Source organism: Lactuca virosa, chromosome 9 (assembly GCF_052849685.1).
Source record: "Lactuca virosa cultivar CGN04683 chromosome 9, Lactuca_virosa_CGN04683_v6, whole genome shotgun sequence".
Taxonomy (NCBI): Eukaryota; Viridiplantae; Streptophyta; class Magnoliopsida; order Asterales; family Asteraceae; genus Lactuca; species Lactuca virosa.
In genome coordinates this window covers 280866173-280883801 of record NC_136434.1, presented here as the reverse complement: position 1 = coordinate 280883801, position 17629 = coordinate 280866173, and the positions used below count along the sequence as shown (strand labels likewise).

The 17629-nt window shown below is 33.3% G+C and overlaps 2 protein-coding genes across 4 annotated transcripts; one reads left to right on the top strand and one right to left on the bottom strand.

Annotated features, from left to right (window-relative positions):
* The first annotated feature begins 7888 nt into the window (after nucleotides 1-7888).
* LOC145137933 (3-phosphoinositide-dependent protein kinase 2-like) lies at nucleotides 7889-10067 on the top strand. 3 transcript variants are annotated; one of them, XM_079072075.1, is made up of 7 exons: nucleotides 7889-8471; nucleotides 8557-8737; nucleotides 8840-8892; nucleotides 8974-9075; nucleotides 9147-9214; nucleotides 9529-9693; nucleotides 9814-10067. In XM_079072075.1, the coding sequence occupies exons 1-5, from the start codon at nucleotides 8118-8120 to the stop codon at nucleotides 9180-9182; spliced, it is 726 nt and encodes a 241-aa protein (XP_078928201.1). In that variant the 5' UTR covers nucleotides 7889-8117; the 3' UTR covers nucleotides 9183-9214; nucleotides 9529-9693; nucleotides 9814-10067. The 3 variants fall into 3 exon arrangements, with proteins under 3 accessions (XP_078928201.1, XP_078928202.1, XP_078928200.1); XM_079072076.1 differs by having other exon boundaries at nucleotides 7889-8457; nucleotides 9147-9290; nucleotides 9814-10063; XM_079072074.1 differs by having other exon boundaries at nucleotides 9147-9290; nucleotides 9814-10063.
* A 129-nt stretch (nucleotides 10068-10196) lies between these two features.
* On the bottom strand, nucleotides 10197-17397 carry LOC145137932 (sister chromatid cohesion 1 protein 4-like). The gene is made up of 21 exons (XM_079072073.1): nucleotides 16774-17397; nucleotides 16441-16702; nucleotides 16246-16340; nucleotides 16105-16148; nucleotides 15953-16017; nucleotides 15764-15847; nucleotides 15559-15642; nucleotides 15356-15439; nucleotides 15148-15228; nucleotides 14961-15053; nucleotides 14784-14868; nucleotides 14311-14674; nucleotides 14014-14184; nucleotides 12940-13926; nucleotides 12721-12859; nucleotides 12300-12436; nucleotides 11132-11937; nucleotides 10970-11003; nucleotides 10752-10866; nucleotides 10546-10675; nucleotides 10197-10465 (listed from the first exon to the last, which is right to left on the bottom strand). The coding sequence occupies exons 1-21, from the start codon at nucleotides 16895-16897 to the stop codon at nucleotides 10367-10369; spliced, it is 4083 nt and encodes a 1360-aa protein (XP_078928199.1). The 5' UTR covers nucleotides 16898-17397; the 3' UTR covers nucleotides 10197-10366.
* Between the last annotated feature and the right edge of the window lie 232 nt (nucleotides 17398-17629).

Here is a 17629-nt window from a genome sequence, read left to right as displayed (position 1 = left end):
AATAGGAACTTATTAAAATAATGGATTTAGATAATGGATATACTTGAAGTGGAGTCATACGACTTGACTTTACCATCTCTAAGATCTTTCAAGTTTTCAGGGTAGCTTCACAACCAATGTCCCTCTACTTGGAAATAGAAACATATGGACCTTTTTGGATTAGCACATGGAACTATCTCAGAACTAGCATTTCTCTTTACCATATGGTCAAACGGTTTGACCTTGGCCGATCCCTTTCCATTGGGAAGAGAAATATGTTCTGGACTACCATTGTTGCCATCGTCAATGTCCATGGAAATTTGGGAGACAGATCCTTCAAACACTTTTGCTTGACTTGTGCCCTTAAGCATTTCTGCTTCAACAACAATCAACATATGTGTTAGATCAATTAGGTTCATATCGTGGTCTCTCATATAGTAGTCTTTAATGAACTTACTATATGATTCAGGAAGCGAAAGTAGAACCAAGTCAATGGCTAGCTCCCGTGGGAAAATGACACCCAACATCCCCAATCTGTCAATGTACGATTTCATTTTCAGAACATGCGCACATACAGATTTTCCATCTTGATGTTTACATGCCAACAGGGCTTGAGTAACTTCGTACTTTTCAACTTAAATAAAGCATGACTTAGGGAGAGTCACCGGAGGAGGTGGAGGAAGAGTTGGAGAAGCATGATCTCGAGTTCCACCATTGCTTGAAGAATGTAATATTCTTTCACCTTGATCAACATGTGGAAGATCATATTCAGAAGGAAGAGGAAAACCACTTCCCAAAGAATGAGGAAGACCATTGTTGTCTGAATTTGACATCTATAATAGGAGAAAAGAGAATTCAAGTTAGTTGACTTTAATCCTTAATTATTAACCCATAAATTTAAATTAAGACTAGGATCCATATTTTCGATTTGAACTTTGAAGAGGGATGTCGTAATCAAATTCAAATCTATTTTAGGTAGGTAAGGCTTTTACCAATTTCAATCATGAAACTCCTAGATCTTTGAGATTCATTGAACTGTTCAATGGCATGTTTAATCTCGATTATGCTCTCACTTTGTGACTGGGATGTCGAGGATCACAAACGAGATGTGAATAACCATGCAAATTAGCTTGGTACTATCGATGTCATTTATCATCTAATCAATGTGTCGGTTTACCACGCATGCTCCATTAACGAATGATAATTTACGAGACACCCATTGCCACTCTTTAGTGTGTCGTTAAACCACACACCCCCCACTAACGACTTATATAAAGTGCAATGTGCAATTTCATGGATTAGCATCAAATTCACATTTTTCCTAAAGTAACTAAGAGTAAGATTTTATAAAATAGTTTAGTTACTTTATATCATTATACTTTTAATGAGATTATGTCTTATCAAACCCGTTTAGCTAATGACTCTCCACCATACAAGAGAGCGATGGGTAAGAATGGATACCCAATGGCGGTCATTTTATAGGCCACTTCTTTAAACTCCCCTTATAGTATGGGTTCGTGAATGAGGCGTACTAGCGGTTTGACTGATTTTTCTTATACATATAATATATATTAAACTTTTAATTATATACATAGTATAAGGTGTATTTTAAAACATTTTAAAATACTAGGTTTAATTACTAAATTTCAAAAATTAAAACAATTTTAATTTAAGTTTAAAATTAAACAAAATAATTTAATAATTATTTATTAATTAAACATTTAATTAATTTATTAAATCAATTTTAGGATTATCCATTAAATTAATCAACATAATTTAACCTAATCTACTCCCCTAATAATTTTCGAAAATATGGGAGGGATCCACAAAATCTTGCAATTATCTAGTTAAACAAGTAAGAAGATAATTACCAAAAATAAGAAATCTCTATCATATCTAGCAATTTTCGAAAATATGGAAGGGATCAAACAAATCTTACAATTATCTAGTTAATCAAAAAAGGAGATAAATGCCAAAATTAAGAAATCTTTACCAAAACCCTAATTTCCAAAATTGGGCAAATCATGGGGAGGAAGGCAAGGATTCCAAATCCTTGCCATGATTTCGAAAAATCATAGGGTTAGGAAACCCTAAAAACGAAATCTTGTAGGCCAAGGGAAAGGGTTACAACCCTTTTCCAAATTTTCAAAATCTATGGTTATGAAACCCTAAATTGCGAAAAACCCTAAGTCCAAAAAGGTTTATTTTCCATAAACCCTAATTGATCAAATTCAACCAATTGCATTACATTCAATAGAAAACAAACCTAGGCTCTGATACCACTGATGGGTTTTGAGCATAACAAATAATCTCTATGTGTGCATGCAACCCTAATATACTTGGATCTATGTTTTCTCTAATTGAACATACAAGTAGTGAACATCAAAAGGAAAACCCTAGAAGGTATCTACTATTTTTGAAAATCATAATAAAAGATAGTAAACATACCTTTAGTTGTTATGTAGTAATAACAATTTGAATCATTAATGTTGTTGAAGCTTCGAGAGCAAGCACCACAAATGTCGTGCCTCTATTGGTTCACATCCATACTAAGCAAGAGGATGAGAGAGGAGAGAGGAGGAGAAGACTTGAGAATTTCAGCTAGCCTTCTTAGGGTTGGAGTGGCCGAAATCAGGAGGGGGTATAGCCCTTTATATAGTTGTGTTAGCTTAGAGTCAAAGATAGGGTTTTAAGGAGGAAACCCAAATTCCTTAGCGTAAGGCCTAAGCAGCCCAAGAACTCCATCCAAGAGGCCCTTGGACAAAATTTCTAGGGCCTTCCTAGAAGATTTCGTCTAACCCATCTAGGAGGGTTCTATAGCCCAATTCCACAACTATTAATGAATTGCCAACCAGCCCCTGCACTTTTAATTAATTCCTTTAATCCCAAAATTAATTTCAAATTAACTTCTGATTAAATATGAATTAAATAATATGATTTATAATTAATATATTATTTCCATAATACATTAATAAATCAGTTATCTAAATTTATTATCCAAATGATAAATATAATCTCTCTCTCCAAAATTCATCATATCCAGTTGCTAGTATGAGGGCAACCCAAAAGGACTGTGCTACTATCAATTTAAGTATATACCAATTATAGTTATGGGCTTAGACACCTAATCCAACAAGAATCTAGCTTGGATCTGGAAGTCTTGCATCATCCTCAACCTCCAAAAGGTATAAAGTTCATACCTTGGTGATTAATTTGATAGATCATGTTTGTATGTTGATATTATGAGCTTTTGTCCCCAAATATAGCCTTCTTGTGCATGGCATGCTATAGAGAAAATGGGTTGTCCTTTTGGACGTTTTTCTAGGCTTAGAGTGATAAAAATGTGTTCTTGACCCTTATTTCTTCCCCATGCAAGAGTTTGGTTGCGTTAATGGCTTAAGATGTTGGGATTTTTAGTGTTAAGCGCATTAGGGCCATGCACGACCATAAAGTTGGAAACTTTATGGTCAAGGACAACATTTGGGACTTGTATCTGTATTTTGGACAAAAAAGGCTTATGCATTAAGCACTTATTGGGTTAAGAACATTCAGATGCGTACGTTGGGCGTACCAGATGGTACGTCACGCGTACGCGGTTAGGCACCCGACTGTTCGGTCGCGATCGAGTACGCCCCGTGTAAGTTCAAGTACGCCCTGCGTACGAGACTGAATCGACTCGGCTGATTTGTTGAGTTTGACCAATTTGAACCTAAGGATATTTTGGGTAATCTAGTATTAATTAAGGTTGGGCAATGATTTGCATAATAATTGAAGGGTAGAGCCGGTATTTGGAGTCGAGACTTATTTCAGCTTATGTCCGGTTTAAGAGGTGAGTTCTCTCACTATGTCAATGGGTCTAAGGCACCAAGGCCGACCCGTTTATTGTGTTTATGTATCTTAGAATGTAGGATTGATATGATAGTTATATGTGTGATATGTGGTATATATGTCGATATATGGGTAGTTGGGTTGAGGTCGTGCGCCAACAAACCTGGTATGGTTGGGTTGAGACTGGAAGCCAACATACCTGGTATGGTGAGGTTGAGGCCATGTTCCAACAAACTTGGATGGTTGGGTTGAGGCCACGAGCCAAAAAACCCTAGATGGTTGGGTTGAGGTGTTATTTCTCTGTGTTGTAAACCAACAAACCCGGCATATTTGGGTGGATGTCAAGGACCAACAAACCATGTATGCATGCTTGTGTTATATCTTTAATTGTTTGTATTATGGGGTATTTTGGGAAGCTCACTAAGCTTTGACTTACAGTTTGGATTTCAATGTTCAGGTACTTCTGATGAGCGGGGAAAGGCGAAGGCGTGATTGTACACATCATCCCGCAATTTATGTTGATTGATACTTTGATTCGATGTTTTGACTTATTATGATTTGTAAACAATGTTTTGGTAACTTTTGCGCTTTTGGATTGTGTTTTAAAAATGAAAAATGTTACTCTGATTTTTGGGACGTTACAATGGGGTCATCTAAAAATTTTAACAAAGTTTTATTTAGTATTTAATTCTTTAATTAATACCCTTTATGTTTCTAAAATATTAATTATTAAAGTCCATGATCCAAGTTGCAAAACAAGTAAATTGTTAGGTGACATTTATCCCATTTATTTAATTCAACAAGCTAAGTAATGATTTACTTAACACATCAAAATATAATTCTTAGCTATATGGGATCCTTAACAACCCTTTTCATAATTGACATGTTTGATCCAATCTATGCCTCAGACCTCTTTTGCTTAGGTGACATTTATCACAAAATATATCTGATTAAGTCAACCAATTAGAGAAACTTGTGTAATTGGCCCATAACTAGTTATAGAAATCGTGAATACACATCGACCATCAAAAGATACAACAAGTGGTTAGTTGACCTTTATCCCACAAGCATTATGCAAATGATGTGTTAATGTTCCTATAATTGGATGGCATAGACTTGTGTTTTGAAAGGGATTTATAAATGTTTTATAATTATAGTATAAAACATACGGTGTCATGAATATTGCATGCATCCAATATTACATGGTACACTTAATTTGAAAAAAAATCATATTTCTCATATTAGGTTCTTATAGTTAAATAAAATTCCAAATTTATTAACTATTTTTTCGAGATCAATTTTAAAATTAGTATATTATATTAACATTTTATCGTTCAAGTACTAAAGAACCAATTTTTAGTCTTTTTAATAAAATTTCATTTTATTATTAAATGTTTGGAGTTTGGATAAGTCTCTAAAATCTCTATTTTAAATTTATAGACTTTAATCTTCAAAATTTGTCGTTTTAGAGTTTTAAATAATAAAACTCATTTTATAAACCATTTTAAACATCTTATGTTTAAAACACATATTTTGAAAATCAAACTCCATGTAATGTCTTTTATGTTTAAAATATCATCAAGCATGCAAAATTCCTATTTTTCAACCAAACATAATAATGACATAAAATAAACAACGCAAATATGCATATGTGCATAAACCAAACCATAAACTAGTGACATTTTTGTGAGTCATCACAAAAATGGCAAGTCCATTCCTAAAAGATCAAAAGGGGCCAAATATTCTAAATGATGTTCTTCATGCTGTCACTTGCTTAGACAACTCCTTGTTGCAAGTTCTTGAATATTTCATGAAGGTTATAAAACCTTTCATAAAAACGTGGGTAAGGTTGACATGCTCCAAAATGGTCACCACTTTCAATCTTGCTATATTTTTTTAAAAATAAACTATTTTAATACTAATCTATTACTTACAAAAATAAACAATGTGAAAACTATCTATTTAATTATTACATATCATATGAATGAATAAATATTACAACCATTTTAACAAGTCAACACAAATAACATCACAAATGGTCTATGGCTTGTTTATGCACTCTAAATATACATTAACATATAAAAACAACCTTTGTTTTTTTAAGAAAACTTTTATGACCAAAAATACATGTAAACTTTTGGTCACATAAAATAACAATAAAAATTATAAAGTTGTTATATAAAATATGTATGAACATATTTTTACTAAACAAGTTATACATATTTCCAAAAAAACTAAGATTATCCAAATAATCTAAAAATCTAATCAAGCTTGTAAAGATGAATCTAATACCAGTTGTTGGGTTTTATTCAAAATAGTTTCAAAAATTCAAAGACAGCCACGGAAGCAATTTAAATTTTGACCAACATAAACATGTTTATACCCACAAAAGAACCATTTTGCAAGCAAAAGAAAGATTTTACAACCATAAAGGAAAAAAGATAAACAACTTTGGATGTCTTTGAATCCTCAAGGGGAGGCTAGAAATTTGATGAAGAAGGCAAGAGTGCAAGAAGAAATCCTCCAAAGTATGACACCAACAATTACCAACTTGAATGGATGCTAGTCCTAAACTTTTAAGCTTTAAGACAAAACCAAGTTTTGACTTAAAGAGAACATGCAAGTATCTTATCTTTCAAGCCTTTGCAAGAAAAGAGAATGAGAGAAAGAGTACATGAAAGTCACGGATAGAATGGGAGGAAAGAGAACCAAAGGAAAGCCTTTAACTTCTTCTTTTTTACCAATTAGTTCTTAACACTCTGCGGTCATACCTCTAAAAGCCTACATCTTAATCATATTGTCAAGACATGCTTCTAAAGCATGTATTTCATGTTAAAATAATCAAGAGACCATCTCTTGTCTCCCATATTCTAATCCACGGTTTTAATGAGAAAGAAGACAAATATTTGTAAATATTTATAAGATATAAACTCTTATCTTTTTAACTAAAAAACAAAAGTCATTTTAGTCAAAAATGATGTACATGAATTAATAAATCATACCTTATGATATATTATGATATTTGATATTGAAAATTATTATTTTCCTAAAATAAATAATTTACATTTAACTATAAGAGTTATGAATATTTATTAAGAATCAAATTCTTATAAGTAATCTATTTGAAGCAAGTTGTTATTGGTGTGACCCTTTAAGATCATATATTATTAACAATACAATTCTATCATGATTCTTAATCATAAAGATCTTTCACGAGTTTCCTATTGAAGTAAACTTGCATGATCAATTTTACTTGATTGATTGATGATTTGTCACCATCAATCGTTTGACCCTCATCATCAACAACCTTACATTTATACCTAACATTACGTCCGTGTACCACCCATCGTAACATGGAACCTATTTCAGTGTCGTAACTATTAAATTACATAATTGGTTACTTCTTGCACCGGACAACTCATTGCCACCAAAACGATTTTCTCCTACGAAATCCATTAATGTTAATTTCCAAAAAAAAAAAATTAAACAAACAACTATACAGTGTTATGAGACATACTAGTTACAAAACTAAGAAAATATATAACATCATTATCGTCAATAATCTTCATTATTATGTTTAGTCCAAAATATTGAAAAAAACAGACAAATATGGTTAGTATATAACTTGGATTTTGAAGCAACGAACATAATCAACCTATAAAAATTGTTATCATTAGTTAAATCTACACCGTAACATATGTAGTCTTGAACAATATATTGCATAGAACTGTCTATTTGCACCCATTGCTCTCCGCGGCGTCACTTCGAAATGTTCGTACATTATGGATTGTACTTTGGAATTTACTGCGTCAGTACGGAATGCAAGACATCAGATTACGAAATGACACCTACACCACCAACTTCATAAGATAATTAAATAGTATGAAAGATAACATTTCCAAAAAATTGCTTATTTTTCAAATTAAAAAGAAAGGTAAAGGTTATTTTTATTAATCATCTCGGTATAGTTTGATACCATCAAACAAAGATCAATTCATAGAATTGAATAATACACGTTTCATTTCATACTTACTACAGTATTTACGTTCACAAAATTTCCCTCCTTTTTAGGAGGAATATGCATACAAAGATAAATATACATCTGGAGAGAGAAGCAAACAACATAATCACACAAATTCACATGCCCTCCTCACTCGATCCCTCCATCTTCCCTTCGATTTTGCTTTTTAGGGTTTTGAATGTTGATGAATCAAAATTGCTTTATCTGGGTTTATTTGAATTGATACTTGGCTTTGTCAGACTACCTTCAGTTGGAAAAAGAGATACTTGTCTGATCTGATGTCTTGTTCATGTCATATACTCTGTTGTTCAACGGTCCTTGGTTTCCCCTTTCATCTGTGCATCACCCTCTGTTTCCAAGGTTTCTAGAGAGAGAAACAGACGAATGCGAACAAAATCTCTTCTTTTTCATCTTCACTAAGACAGGATTAAAGGGGAAACGGAGGAGAGAAATGTTGGCTATGGTTGGAGGTGAAATGGAGAAGGATTTTGATTCTAAGCTAAGCATTCAGAACGTTACAGACAAACATGTCGATCGTAATTCCAATCGATCAACAAACTTGGCATTTAGGGCACCACAAGAGAATTTCACCATCCATGATTTCGAATTGGGAAAGATCTATGGCTATGGTTCGTATTCGAAGGTTCAGTTTTCTTTGGTTTCTCTCATTGATCTCTAGTTCTGCGCTTCACCATCTGTTTACAAATGAAATTCGATGATGACATCAGGTAGTGAGAGCACGAAAGAAAGACACAGGAAAACTTTACGCCTTGAAGATCATGGATAAAAAGTTCATCACAAAGGAAAACAAAGCTCCGTATGTGAAGTTGGAGAGGCTTGTACTCGATCAGCTTGATCACCCTGGAATTATCCGACTGTTTTTCACATTTCAAGATGACGATTCACTATGTAAGCAAATATCCATCATACAAACCTAAAATTCCCCTCATTCTCCGAGTTATTTCATCTATTCTTTCCTGAATTGATTCTGGATTTGGTTAATTGATGAAGACATGGCGCTCGAGTCCTGTGAAGGTGGAGAACTCTTCGATCAAATAACCAGGGTAAGTAAGTTTCACAGCTTCAATGCATCTTGTTATATAGTATCATAAAAGCTTTTAATCACATTCCTTCAACAATGGCAGAAAGGTCGATTGATGGAGGATGAATCTCGATTCTATGCAGCTGAAGTTGTAGAAGCTCTTGAATACATCCATAATTTGGGATTAATACATCGAGACATTAAGGTATTTATCTGTTCAAATAATCATAGTTTTTTATTTACATTAAAATGTTTCTAACAATCAGTTAATTACAGCCTGAGAATCTGCTTCTTACATCAGATGGATACTGATCCTACAAGGAGACTTGGTGGAGGACATGATGGTAATTCTTCACTCAAGAATCATGGTTTTTTTAAATCAATTGATTGGCATAATTTACACCACAACTTGCATTAGAGGTAACGATATATACTCCATTTAATATTTCATAAAATGGTTAAATGCAAGAAATAAAAATGTACTTCCATTTCTTTCTATTACAAAATAATAGTTCCAATTTTTTTTTTTTGTTATAACGCATGGTACTTCGAAAAAAAAGTTCATTTTTAACATTGTAATTTCAATCTTTTTTCAAATAAGTTATTCCATCATATATAATATACACAAATAAATGAAAGTACATTGCTATTTCTTTAGGGTCACTCAAGTGGGATTGGGAACACTCAAGAATCCACGTCACCAGCCCCACAAAGTTATGTGGATCCCACAAAGTCAGTCACAAAAGGAAACATAATTTGGTCAGATAATTCCAATGACCTTAGAATCCACGTCACCAGCCCCACAAATTTCAAGATTTGCTTGGTGAGTTATATTACAATTTACAACATTGTACTTTTAAGTATTTTCTTATTAAGAAAATTGTACTTTGAAAAAAATTAATAGTGTAATGGAAAGAAATGAAGAATTTCTGATTTTATGCAGCCAAAGAAAGTTATGTCATTTGAGGATCAGAAAGAGAGAGCATTCCAATGGAAGAAGGCAATTGAGACGCTTCAAATCCAGTGATTTCTGATTATTATTTTTAGAAATTTTTATACATTCTTTTCATTACTGTAGATTATAATTTATTTTCACAACCAATATTTAATCTTTGACAACGTTGTTTAGGCCATGCTTTTTTGTTTTTTAATGTTGTATGTATTAATGATGATGAGCTTTATGAACAAATGTTGCTTTTCTTTTTCATTGTTATATTATTATACTCGACATAAAGTCATACTAGTAATAATGCAACATTCAAGAGAAACATATTTTTCGAATAACAAGTCGAAAGAAATTAATTGACTAAAAATACACACAGCATCTAAACAAGATTATTAATAAAGAACTGACAAGACATGTTAGCATCTAACAATAATACAGAAGGTAATTATTTTACAGATTAATTACAAATAAATATATGATCCTCTCCATATAAAATGCTTAAAATACTAAAACAAACTACACAACATAACTTTTCTTTTCTTCCATCAGATCAAAAGTCTGATTTTAGAAGCTTCGATCGTGGCAATATCTCAATGTTCTCAAAGGCATCACTCTGTTCCACGTGGATATAATCCTTCGTTTTAAGAACCTACAAAAATCATTCCCATCTTTTAACACAATCTTATAAAAATATTTAACATAAAAATAAAAAATTTATAAAGTTTTTACCAGTGTTTCAAAAAACATTCTTGATGCCTCCTTGCGAGTTTTCCCATTTAAAAGGCTGTTCATACGAAGAGCCTTTCTTCCATTCTCTTCTTCCTTATTAAACATATTTTGGAGATATTTTCCAACAGCCCTACAAAAAAAAAGGTTTTATTTATTTTCTTTTTAAATTAATGTAAAAAAAAAAAAGTATAATTTATTTTATTTACTTGGTACGTGAAGACCATCCACTGTTATCAATTAAACGTTTTTCTTCATTATCACTCAAATCTTCATCAGGTTCTTCAGCATTATTGTCATCTTCATCATCAAAATTCAGAAAATCTGAAGATAAAAGAAAATACCCAAAAAAAAAAATATAATTCTTAGCAATAAAACTATGAGACCAAAATACTTAAAACATATTCATTAAATACACATTCTAAACCTGTATTATTCTGAACTGGAGAATATTCCACCTCCTGCACAAAAACAAGCCAAAGACTTAATAAAATATATTATGTAATTAGATTGAGGGCATTTACGTCTTTTGCACTGACAAGATATATATATATATATATATATATATATATATATATATATAACTTACATCATCATCAAGCCTATTCTTGGGATTATTATCTTCTTCAATATTTGTTTCTTCTGGAGAAGCATCTTGATGATCTGAAACTTGTTTATCATTATTATCCAATAAAACTTGTTTTGAACAAGATTCAACTTCAGTTACATTTTCAGTATCTGCTGCTTCAAGTTGTTTACCAAAAGTACCCTCGGGAACTGAGTTATTTTCATTACACTCCACTTCTGGTTTTGGGGTTTCTTCCTCATTCTCATTTTTCCCAATTTCCTCCATTTCTTGATCAATGGCAACAACCTCGGGTCCCACAACCACCACTTCAACCTCATCTTTTGCTTCTGATGTCTTTTCAGGTGAAGCAATAACCTCGGGTCCCACAACCACCACTTCAACCTCATCTTTTGCTTCTGATGTCTTTTCAGGTGAACCAATATCAATCTTAATTTCATCCGTTTTATTGTCAATGTATTTACTATTTATATCTATAGAAGCATCCATTCCAACAGAGGGCATATCCGTCTTTTCACTCTTTTCATCTGATTGAACACTTTGGAGAGCAGCATCTGTCTCAATTGTTGCAGTTTCTTCTCTTACTTCATTGGTTGCATTCATTTGTTCTTCACTAGGGTATTCATTTGTGGTATTACCCTCACGGAGATTGAGATTTTCTTCAGGGGCATTTTCGACATTTTCATCGATTTGGGAAACAGTTTGCAAGGGTGGTGGTGGTGCATCTGAAGAAGATTCTACACGGGAAACCCTAATTTTCCTTAAATCATATGATCGACTGTGCAAAGAAGCTAATTTGATTGACATGCCTGAGAAGTAAATACAATTTCTTAAGTCCAATGAAATTTTCATAAATTACACGAATGGTCCCTATGGTTTGGGGTAATTTGCATGTTTGGTCCCTAACTTATTTTTTTTAACTCGGAAGGTCCCTACAGTTTGTTTTTGTTGCGCGCTTGGTCCCTGCCTTACCTAAAATAGATTAAAAAATCAAGGGCAAAATAGTCTTTTTAGGTAAGATAGGGACCAAGCACGCAACAAAAACAAACTGTAGGGAACTTCCGAGTTAAAAAAATAAGTTAGGGACCAAACATGCAAATTACCACAAATCATAGGGACCATTCGTGTAATTTACTCTAAAAAATTACACGATTTGTAAATTTAAACTCACCAGTAAATAAAGCTTCATGAAAAATCGCATCTTCCCAAAGTTGTTTGTGAATCATTGAAAGTTCAACCCAAGTACAAGAAACCTTCTTTCTAGGTCTCCTTATGTCACTTGTATCAGTCAATTGCTGGCGTATCATACTTTCACAAAAAAGAAAATAAAAAATTATTAATACAAAAATCTAACAAACATAAGAATAAGGGAAAATTACATAACAAAAAGAAAATACAAAATATTTTTCAGCTATCAACTAGCTTTTCAGCTAACAGCCAGTTTTTCAGCTACCTGTCAGCTTTTCAGCTAATATTTGGGTGTCTTTCATTAAAGAAACCGAAATATAGTGATGAAACCACAAAAATGGCGAAAATATAGGGGGGTTTATGTAATTTTCCCTAACAATTTAAAAAAAAAAAAAAATACATACTCGCCATGCAACACAGTGCTATCATCCATGGGAACCTTTCGTTTAGGCGGAACACTACTCTTAGGCGGTTTGGGTGCAGTCTGGCGCCGCCTTTTTTGTGGAGGTGTGGGATTCACTTGCATAACTGAAGATCTTCCAACTGTAACAAAAAAAATATATATATTTTTTTAAATCTGAAATTTAATTTTTATTAAAAAAGATAAGAGCTTTATTGCATACCTAAAATGGATGACAGAATATCATCATTATTTGGAACAGATTGGGGAGTTATTTTGGTAGTCAATAAACCAGAAGGATCACCAAAATTGATACTTTGTGACATCATTGAGCTATCATTGAAACTTCTTTTTTTTCCACTTGTAAAATGACCACCATCGCCCCTGGATAAATTTTCTTGAACAGGTGTAGTAGTATTTTGACGAAGCACAGCATCTGAAAACCTTTCTTGCACAGCAAGCAATCTCTCAGCAGGAGCGAAATGAGAAGAAGAAGAAGAAGAAGGGTAGACATTTGTATTGTTTGACTTGTTTCCTTGAGTTGGATCTTGAAACCTTTCTTGTACACCAAGTAATCTATCTGGAGCAGAGATTTGAGAAGAAGTGTAATTATTCGTGTTATCTGTTTGTGGAAACCTTTCTTGCACACCAAGCAAAGTATCAGCAGTAGGGAAAGTAGAAGTGTAACCACTCGTGTTAATGTTATCATTATCTCCTTGTGGAAACTTTTCTTGTACTCCAAGTAATCTGTCTGTATCAGGGAAATGAGGAGTGTAACTGTTTGGGTTGTCTCTTTGAGTAGTTACATGATCTGAAAACCTTTCTTGTACAGGAAGCAAAGGAGAAGTGTAAATATTTGTATTGATTGGGTTGATTGTGTTGATGTTGATGTTAATTCCTTGATTTACATCTTGAAACCTTTCTTGTACAACAGGTAATCTCTCAGAAGCTTGAAAATGAGATGTGTAGACATTTGTTTTGTCTTGTTGAGGTATATCTTGAAACCTTTCTTGAACACCAAGTAATCTCTCAGATGAAGAGAAATGAGAAGTGTAAATATTTGTGGTGTTGTTAATGTTATCTCCTTGATTTACATTATATGGTTGTTCATTGTATAAATTGCATCCCACTTGATCTTCATCATGAGATTGAGTGAAGTGAATCTCTTGCAAGTTTAAATCAAATGTATTTGTTGCATGTGAAGCTTCCCCTATAAAGATTAAACCATTTAATATTATTCTTTATAACATGTTATATATAATAATAATATAAGTATGAGATAAAAAAAAATATGCACCTTGCATCAAACCAGATCCTCCAAAAAAGTTGGAGGGATTTTCTTTTTCCCTTGTTGTTTCAAGTGAGTGAAATGAAGAAACATTTGTAGGATTATTCTCATGTTCATTTAGGGTTTCTGAATTTGATACCAAATGAGAAGTAGTAGGGTGATATGCATTTTCAATATTTCCTGCATTAGGAAAAGAAATTTGATTACACAATTAAAGGTTTGATCACTTGATGGAATTATGGAATATGGAAGGAATGGAATGAGTTATTCCATTCCATGGTTTCCATTTAATGAAACAAAACGTACCTTGAACTTTAAACCAATTGTCACGGGTGTTAATATCATTTCCATGTTCTTTTTCAATGGCATTTTCGTAATATGTTTCTTTAACTCCTTCAAGACCTTGAGTCATAGTAATGGATTGATCACCAAAATCATCGATTGACATATGGTCCACGGGTGTTGACTTTTCTTGCTGATGTGGCACGTAATCAGTCAACTTTTGGGAAGTGTTTTCTAGTTTCTCTTTTAGAGATTCATCATCACATGTTGGAGTTTCTTGAATATTGGGCAAATTTGGTTCTTCCCATAATCCAGGGGTAGAGGGGCCCTCATAGTCATCTGGGACATAATCAGCATCACCATCATCATACCCATCAGAATCATCCATCTGACAACAAAAAAAAAAAGATAAAAATGTCATCTTTTTTAATCTTTATAAGAAAAGAAAAGAAAAAAAAAAGGAACCCTAGAAACAATTTTAGGGTTTTTCTACTTACCTGATCTAAACCATCATCATCAGACATGGCATCATGATCTTCATCATCCTTAACTGGTGTTTTTGCCTGAGGATCAAGATCAACACTGTATTTGGAAAAATATATAATTTATGTTAGAATATTGTATAATGGCAAAAAGGTAATAATCTTAATGTCCTTTAATCACAGAGAGCATACTTTGAATTCAATGTAGCTGTAGCTGTAGCAGTATCAGTATCAGCAGCAGTTTCTGCAGGTGTGTTTGCCTGAAAAGATGCCTGAGGATCAACACTGTATTTGGAAAAATATATAATTTATGTTAGAATATTGTATAATGGCAAAAAGGTAATAATTTTAATGTCCTTTAATCACAGAGAGAGTATACTTTGAGTTCAATGTAGCAGTATCAGTAACACCAGCAGTTTCTGCAGGTGTTTTTGCCTGAAAAGATGCCTGAGGATCAACACTGCATTTGGAAAAATATTATTATGTTACAACATTGTAGAATGACAAAAAGATAAAGAGGATTTAGATGAATCTAATAATTTTAATGTCCTTTTTGAGGTTTAATCATAGTCTCAAAGAGAGCATACTTTGAATTCAATGTATCAGTATCAATATCAGCAGCAGTTTCTTCAGGTGTTTTTGCCTGGAAAGATGCCTGAGGATCAACACTGCTTTTGAAAAAAAATATAATTACATTAGAATATTGTATAATGGAAAAAAAAAAGTAGAGGATTTAGATGAATCTAATAATTTTAATGTCCTTTTTGAAGCTTAATCACAGAGAGCATACTTTGAGTTCAATGTAGCAGTATCAGTATCAGCAGCAGTTTCTGCAGGTGTTTTTGCCTGAAAAGATGCCTGAGGATCAACACTACTGCATTTTGGAAAAATATAATTATGTTAGAACATTGTAGAATGGATAAAAAAAGGAAGAGGATTTAGATGAATATAATGATTTTAATGTCCTTTGTGAAGCTTAAACACAGAGAACGTACTTTAAATTCAATGTATCAGTATCAGCAGCAGGTTCTGCAGGTGTTTTTGCCTGGGAAGATGCCTGAGGATCAAGATCAACACTGCTTTTGGAAAAATATAATTATGTTAGAATATTGTATAATGAAAAAAAGTAGAAAATTTTAGATGAATCTAATAATTTTAATGTCCTTAAATCACAGAGAGCATACTTTGAATTCAATGTATCGGTATCAGCATCAGCAGCAGTTGTTGCAGCCTTCTCCATTACAAGTTCCTGTAGCACCAATTTTTAGAAGCCCTTTAGAGTTTGCATTAATTAATTAAAATAATGTTAAAAAATAGAAATTCCCACATTAGTTACCTCATTAAGGTCCAAGTGAGATGCTTCACCATCACCAAATCTCTCTAAAGAACAAAAGAACAAATGAGTTCATTAATTCTGTGAAAACAGAAAATGAAAATCAACTCAAAAAGGTCATTATTAATGAACAGAAATACCAACCATCTCGTCCAAATTCAGAAGTAGTGTAAACAACACCCTCCATAGTATCTTGAAGTGTGATCTGTTCCTTTGCACCAACATGATGATCAACAAAACTACAGCAAAAGATGTTGATATTGGATTATTGTCACGCTAATCCCTGGAAATTTTCGTTCTAAATAGATGGAAACATAAGATTGATAGTGTGAAACTTACCCCTGAAGATTTTCATTGTCGGGAAGCTCAAAATCATCCAGATCAAAGGTCTCCGGTAGGGTTATGGCATGATATGGAGCGGTGGATTCTTCAGGTGGCAAGTCCACAGCATTGGCTCGAAAAGCATTTTTTACTTTTAGCAACGCCTCGCTACAATCATCGAAAAGGTAACTTACCTTCTTTGAATATATCCTAACAACACCGAGTAGAAGATGGCTTGACAACCGGAGTGCAATCGGCATTTCAGGAAAAAGGATCGAGTCTGGCAAAACAAGCAGCAGAAATTAAGAACGCAACAACAACAGAAAGCGAACGAGAAGAAGACAAACTTACCTACAGAGACGCCGATATCGGTATCTGAAACCTGATTTTTGCGAAGCTTTCGCTCCAAATGAGCAGCAATCCATATTGTACCCAAGGGGCCTTTTTTCGCTAATATAAACTGAGAATAAAACATCTTTTACCTCAAGATTTCATACAAACTTCTTCTTCCGAGCAAACCCTAGTTTCCCCGACCTCTACTTCTTAACCACTACAATAACTTAAAATTCCCAAAATTCCCAATAAGATTCCACCTCAAACTACCAAATCTTTCCTCAAATTTAATCAGGACCCAAGTCTGAAAGCAAAATCACCATCAATTTACAGATTTATACTCACTAACATGACAACTGAGCCCACGGAAGAAAAAAACCCTAGCTTTAGCAAAATTCAGTAAATGGATAGACGGAAAGAACTAACGACTTGATCAATTATGAGATGGAGCTCGTATTCCCGAGGATGAACTTATACTGCTACTGTTGTGGTGGATTCGAAGGCTTTTTTTCGAATGTATTGTTGGAGTTCAGATGGGGGAGAGGGAAGCGCCTTTACTTTTCGAATGATTTGGGGACTTTTTTACATGAAAAAGGTCAAAGTAGGAAAGTCTCGTAACGGGAGCTCCGTTAGTAGAGCCATAGACGGATGCATGTTCGACTGTCTTTGCTCACGCGCACTTGTAGGCGCTCGACTGAAGCTCGTTTGACTTGAGTTTGAGCTTTGCGATTGTGTTCCTTAACTATAGTAGAAAAGAAATGGAAAGAAATAAAAATAAATAGTATTGATGAGGTAAAATGATTTATTAGGATAATTAAGTTTCAACAAATATCAAAAAATACTAGTAAACTAAGGTATTTTGTACACAAAATAC

Coding starts and splice junctions, on each gene's coding strand:
- LOC145137933 (XM_079072075.1), top strand. CDS start 8,118: ATGTCATATACTCTGTTGTTCAACGGTCCTTGGTTTCCCCTTTCATCT. Junction 8,472..8,556: donor GCTATGGTTCGTATTCGAAG/GTTCAGTTTTCT, acceptor TGATGACATCAG/GTAGTGAGAGCACGAAAGAA. Junction 8,893..8,973: donor TCTTCGATCAAATAACCAGG/GTAAGTAAGTTT, acceptor CAACAATGGCAG/AAAGGTCGATTGATGGAGGA.
- LOC145137932 (XM_079072073.1), bottom strand. CDS start 16,897: ATGTTTTATTCTCAGTTTATATTAGCGAAAAAAGGCCCCTTGGGTACA. Junction 14,869..14,960: donor ACAGCTACATTGAATTCAAA/GTATGCTCTCTG, acceptor TTCCAAATACAG/TGTTGATCTTGATCCTCAGG. Junction 14,185..14,310: donor CAATTGGTTTAAAGTTCAAG/GTACGTTTTGTT, acceptor TTCCTAATGCAG/GAAATATTGAAAATGCATAT.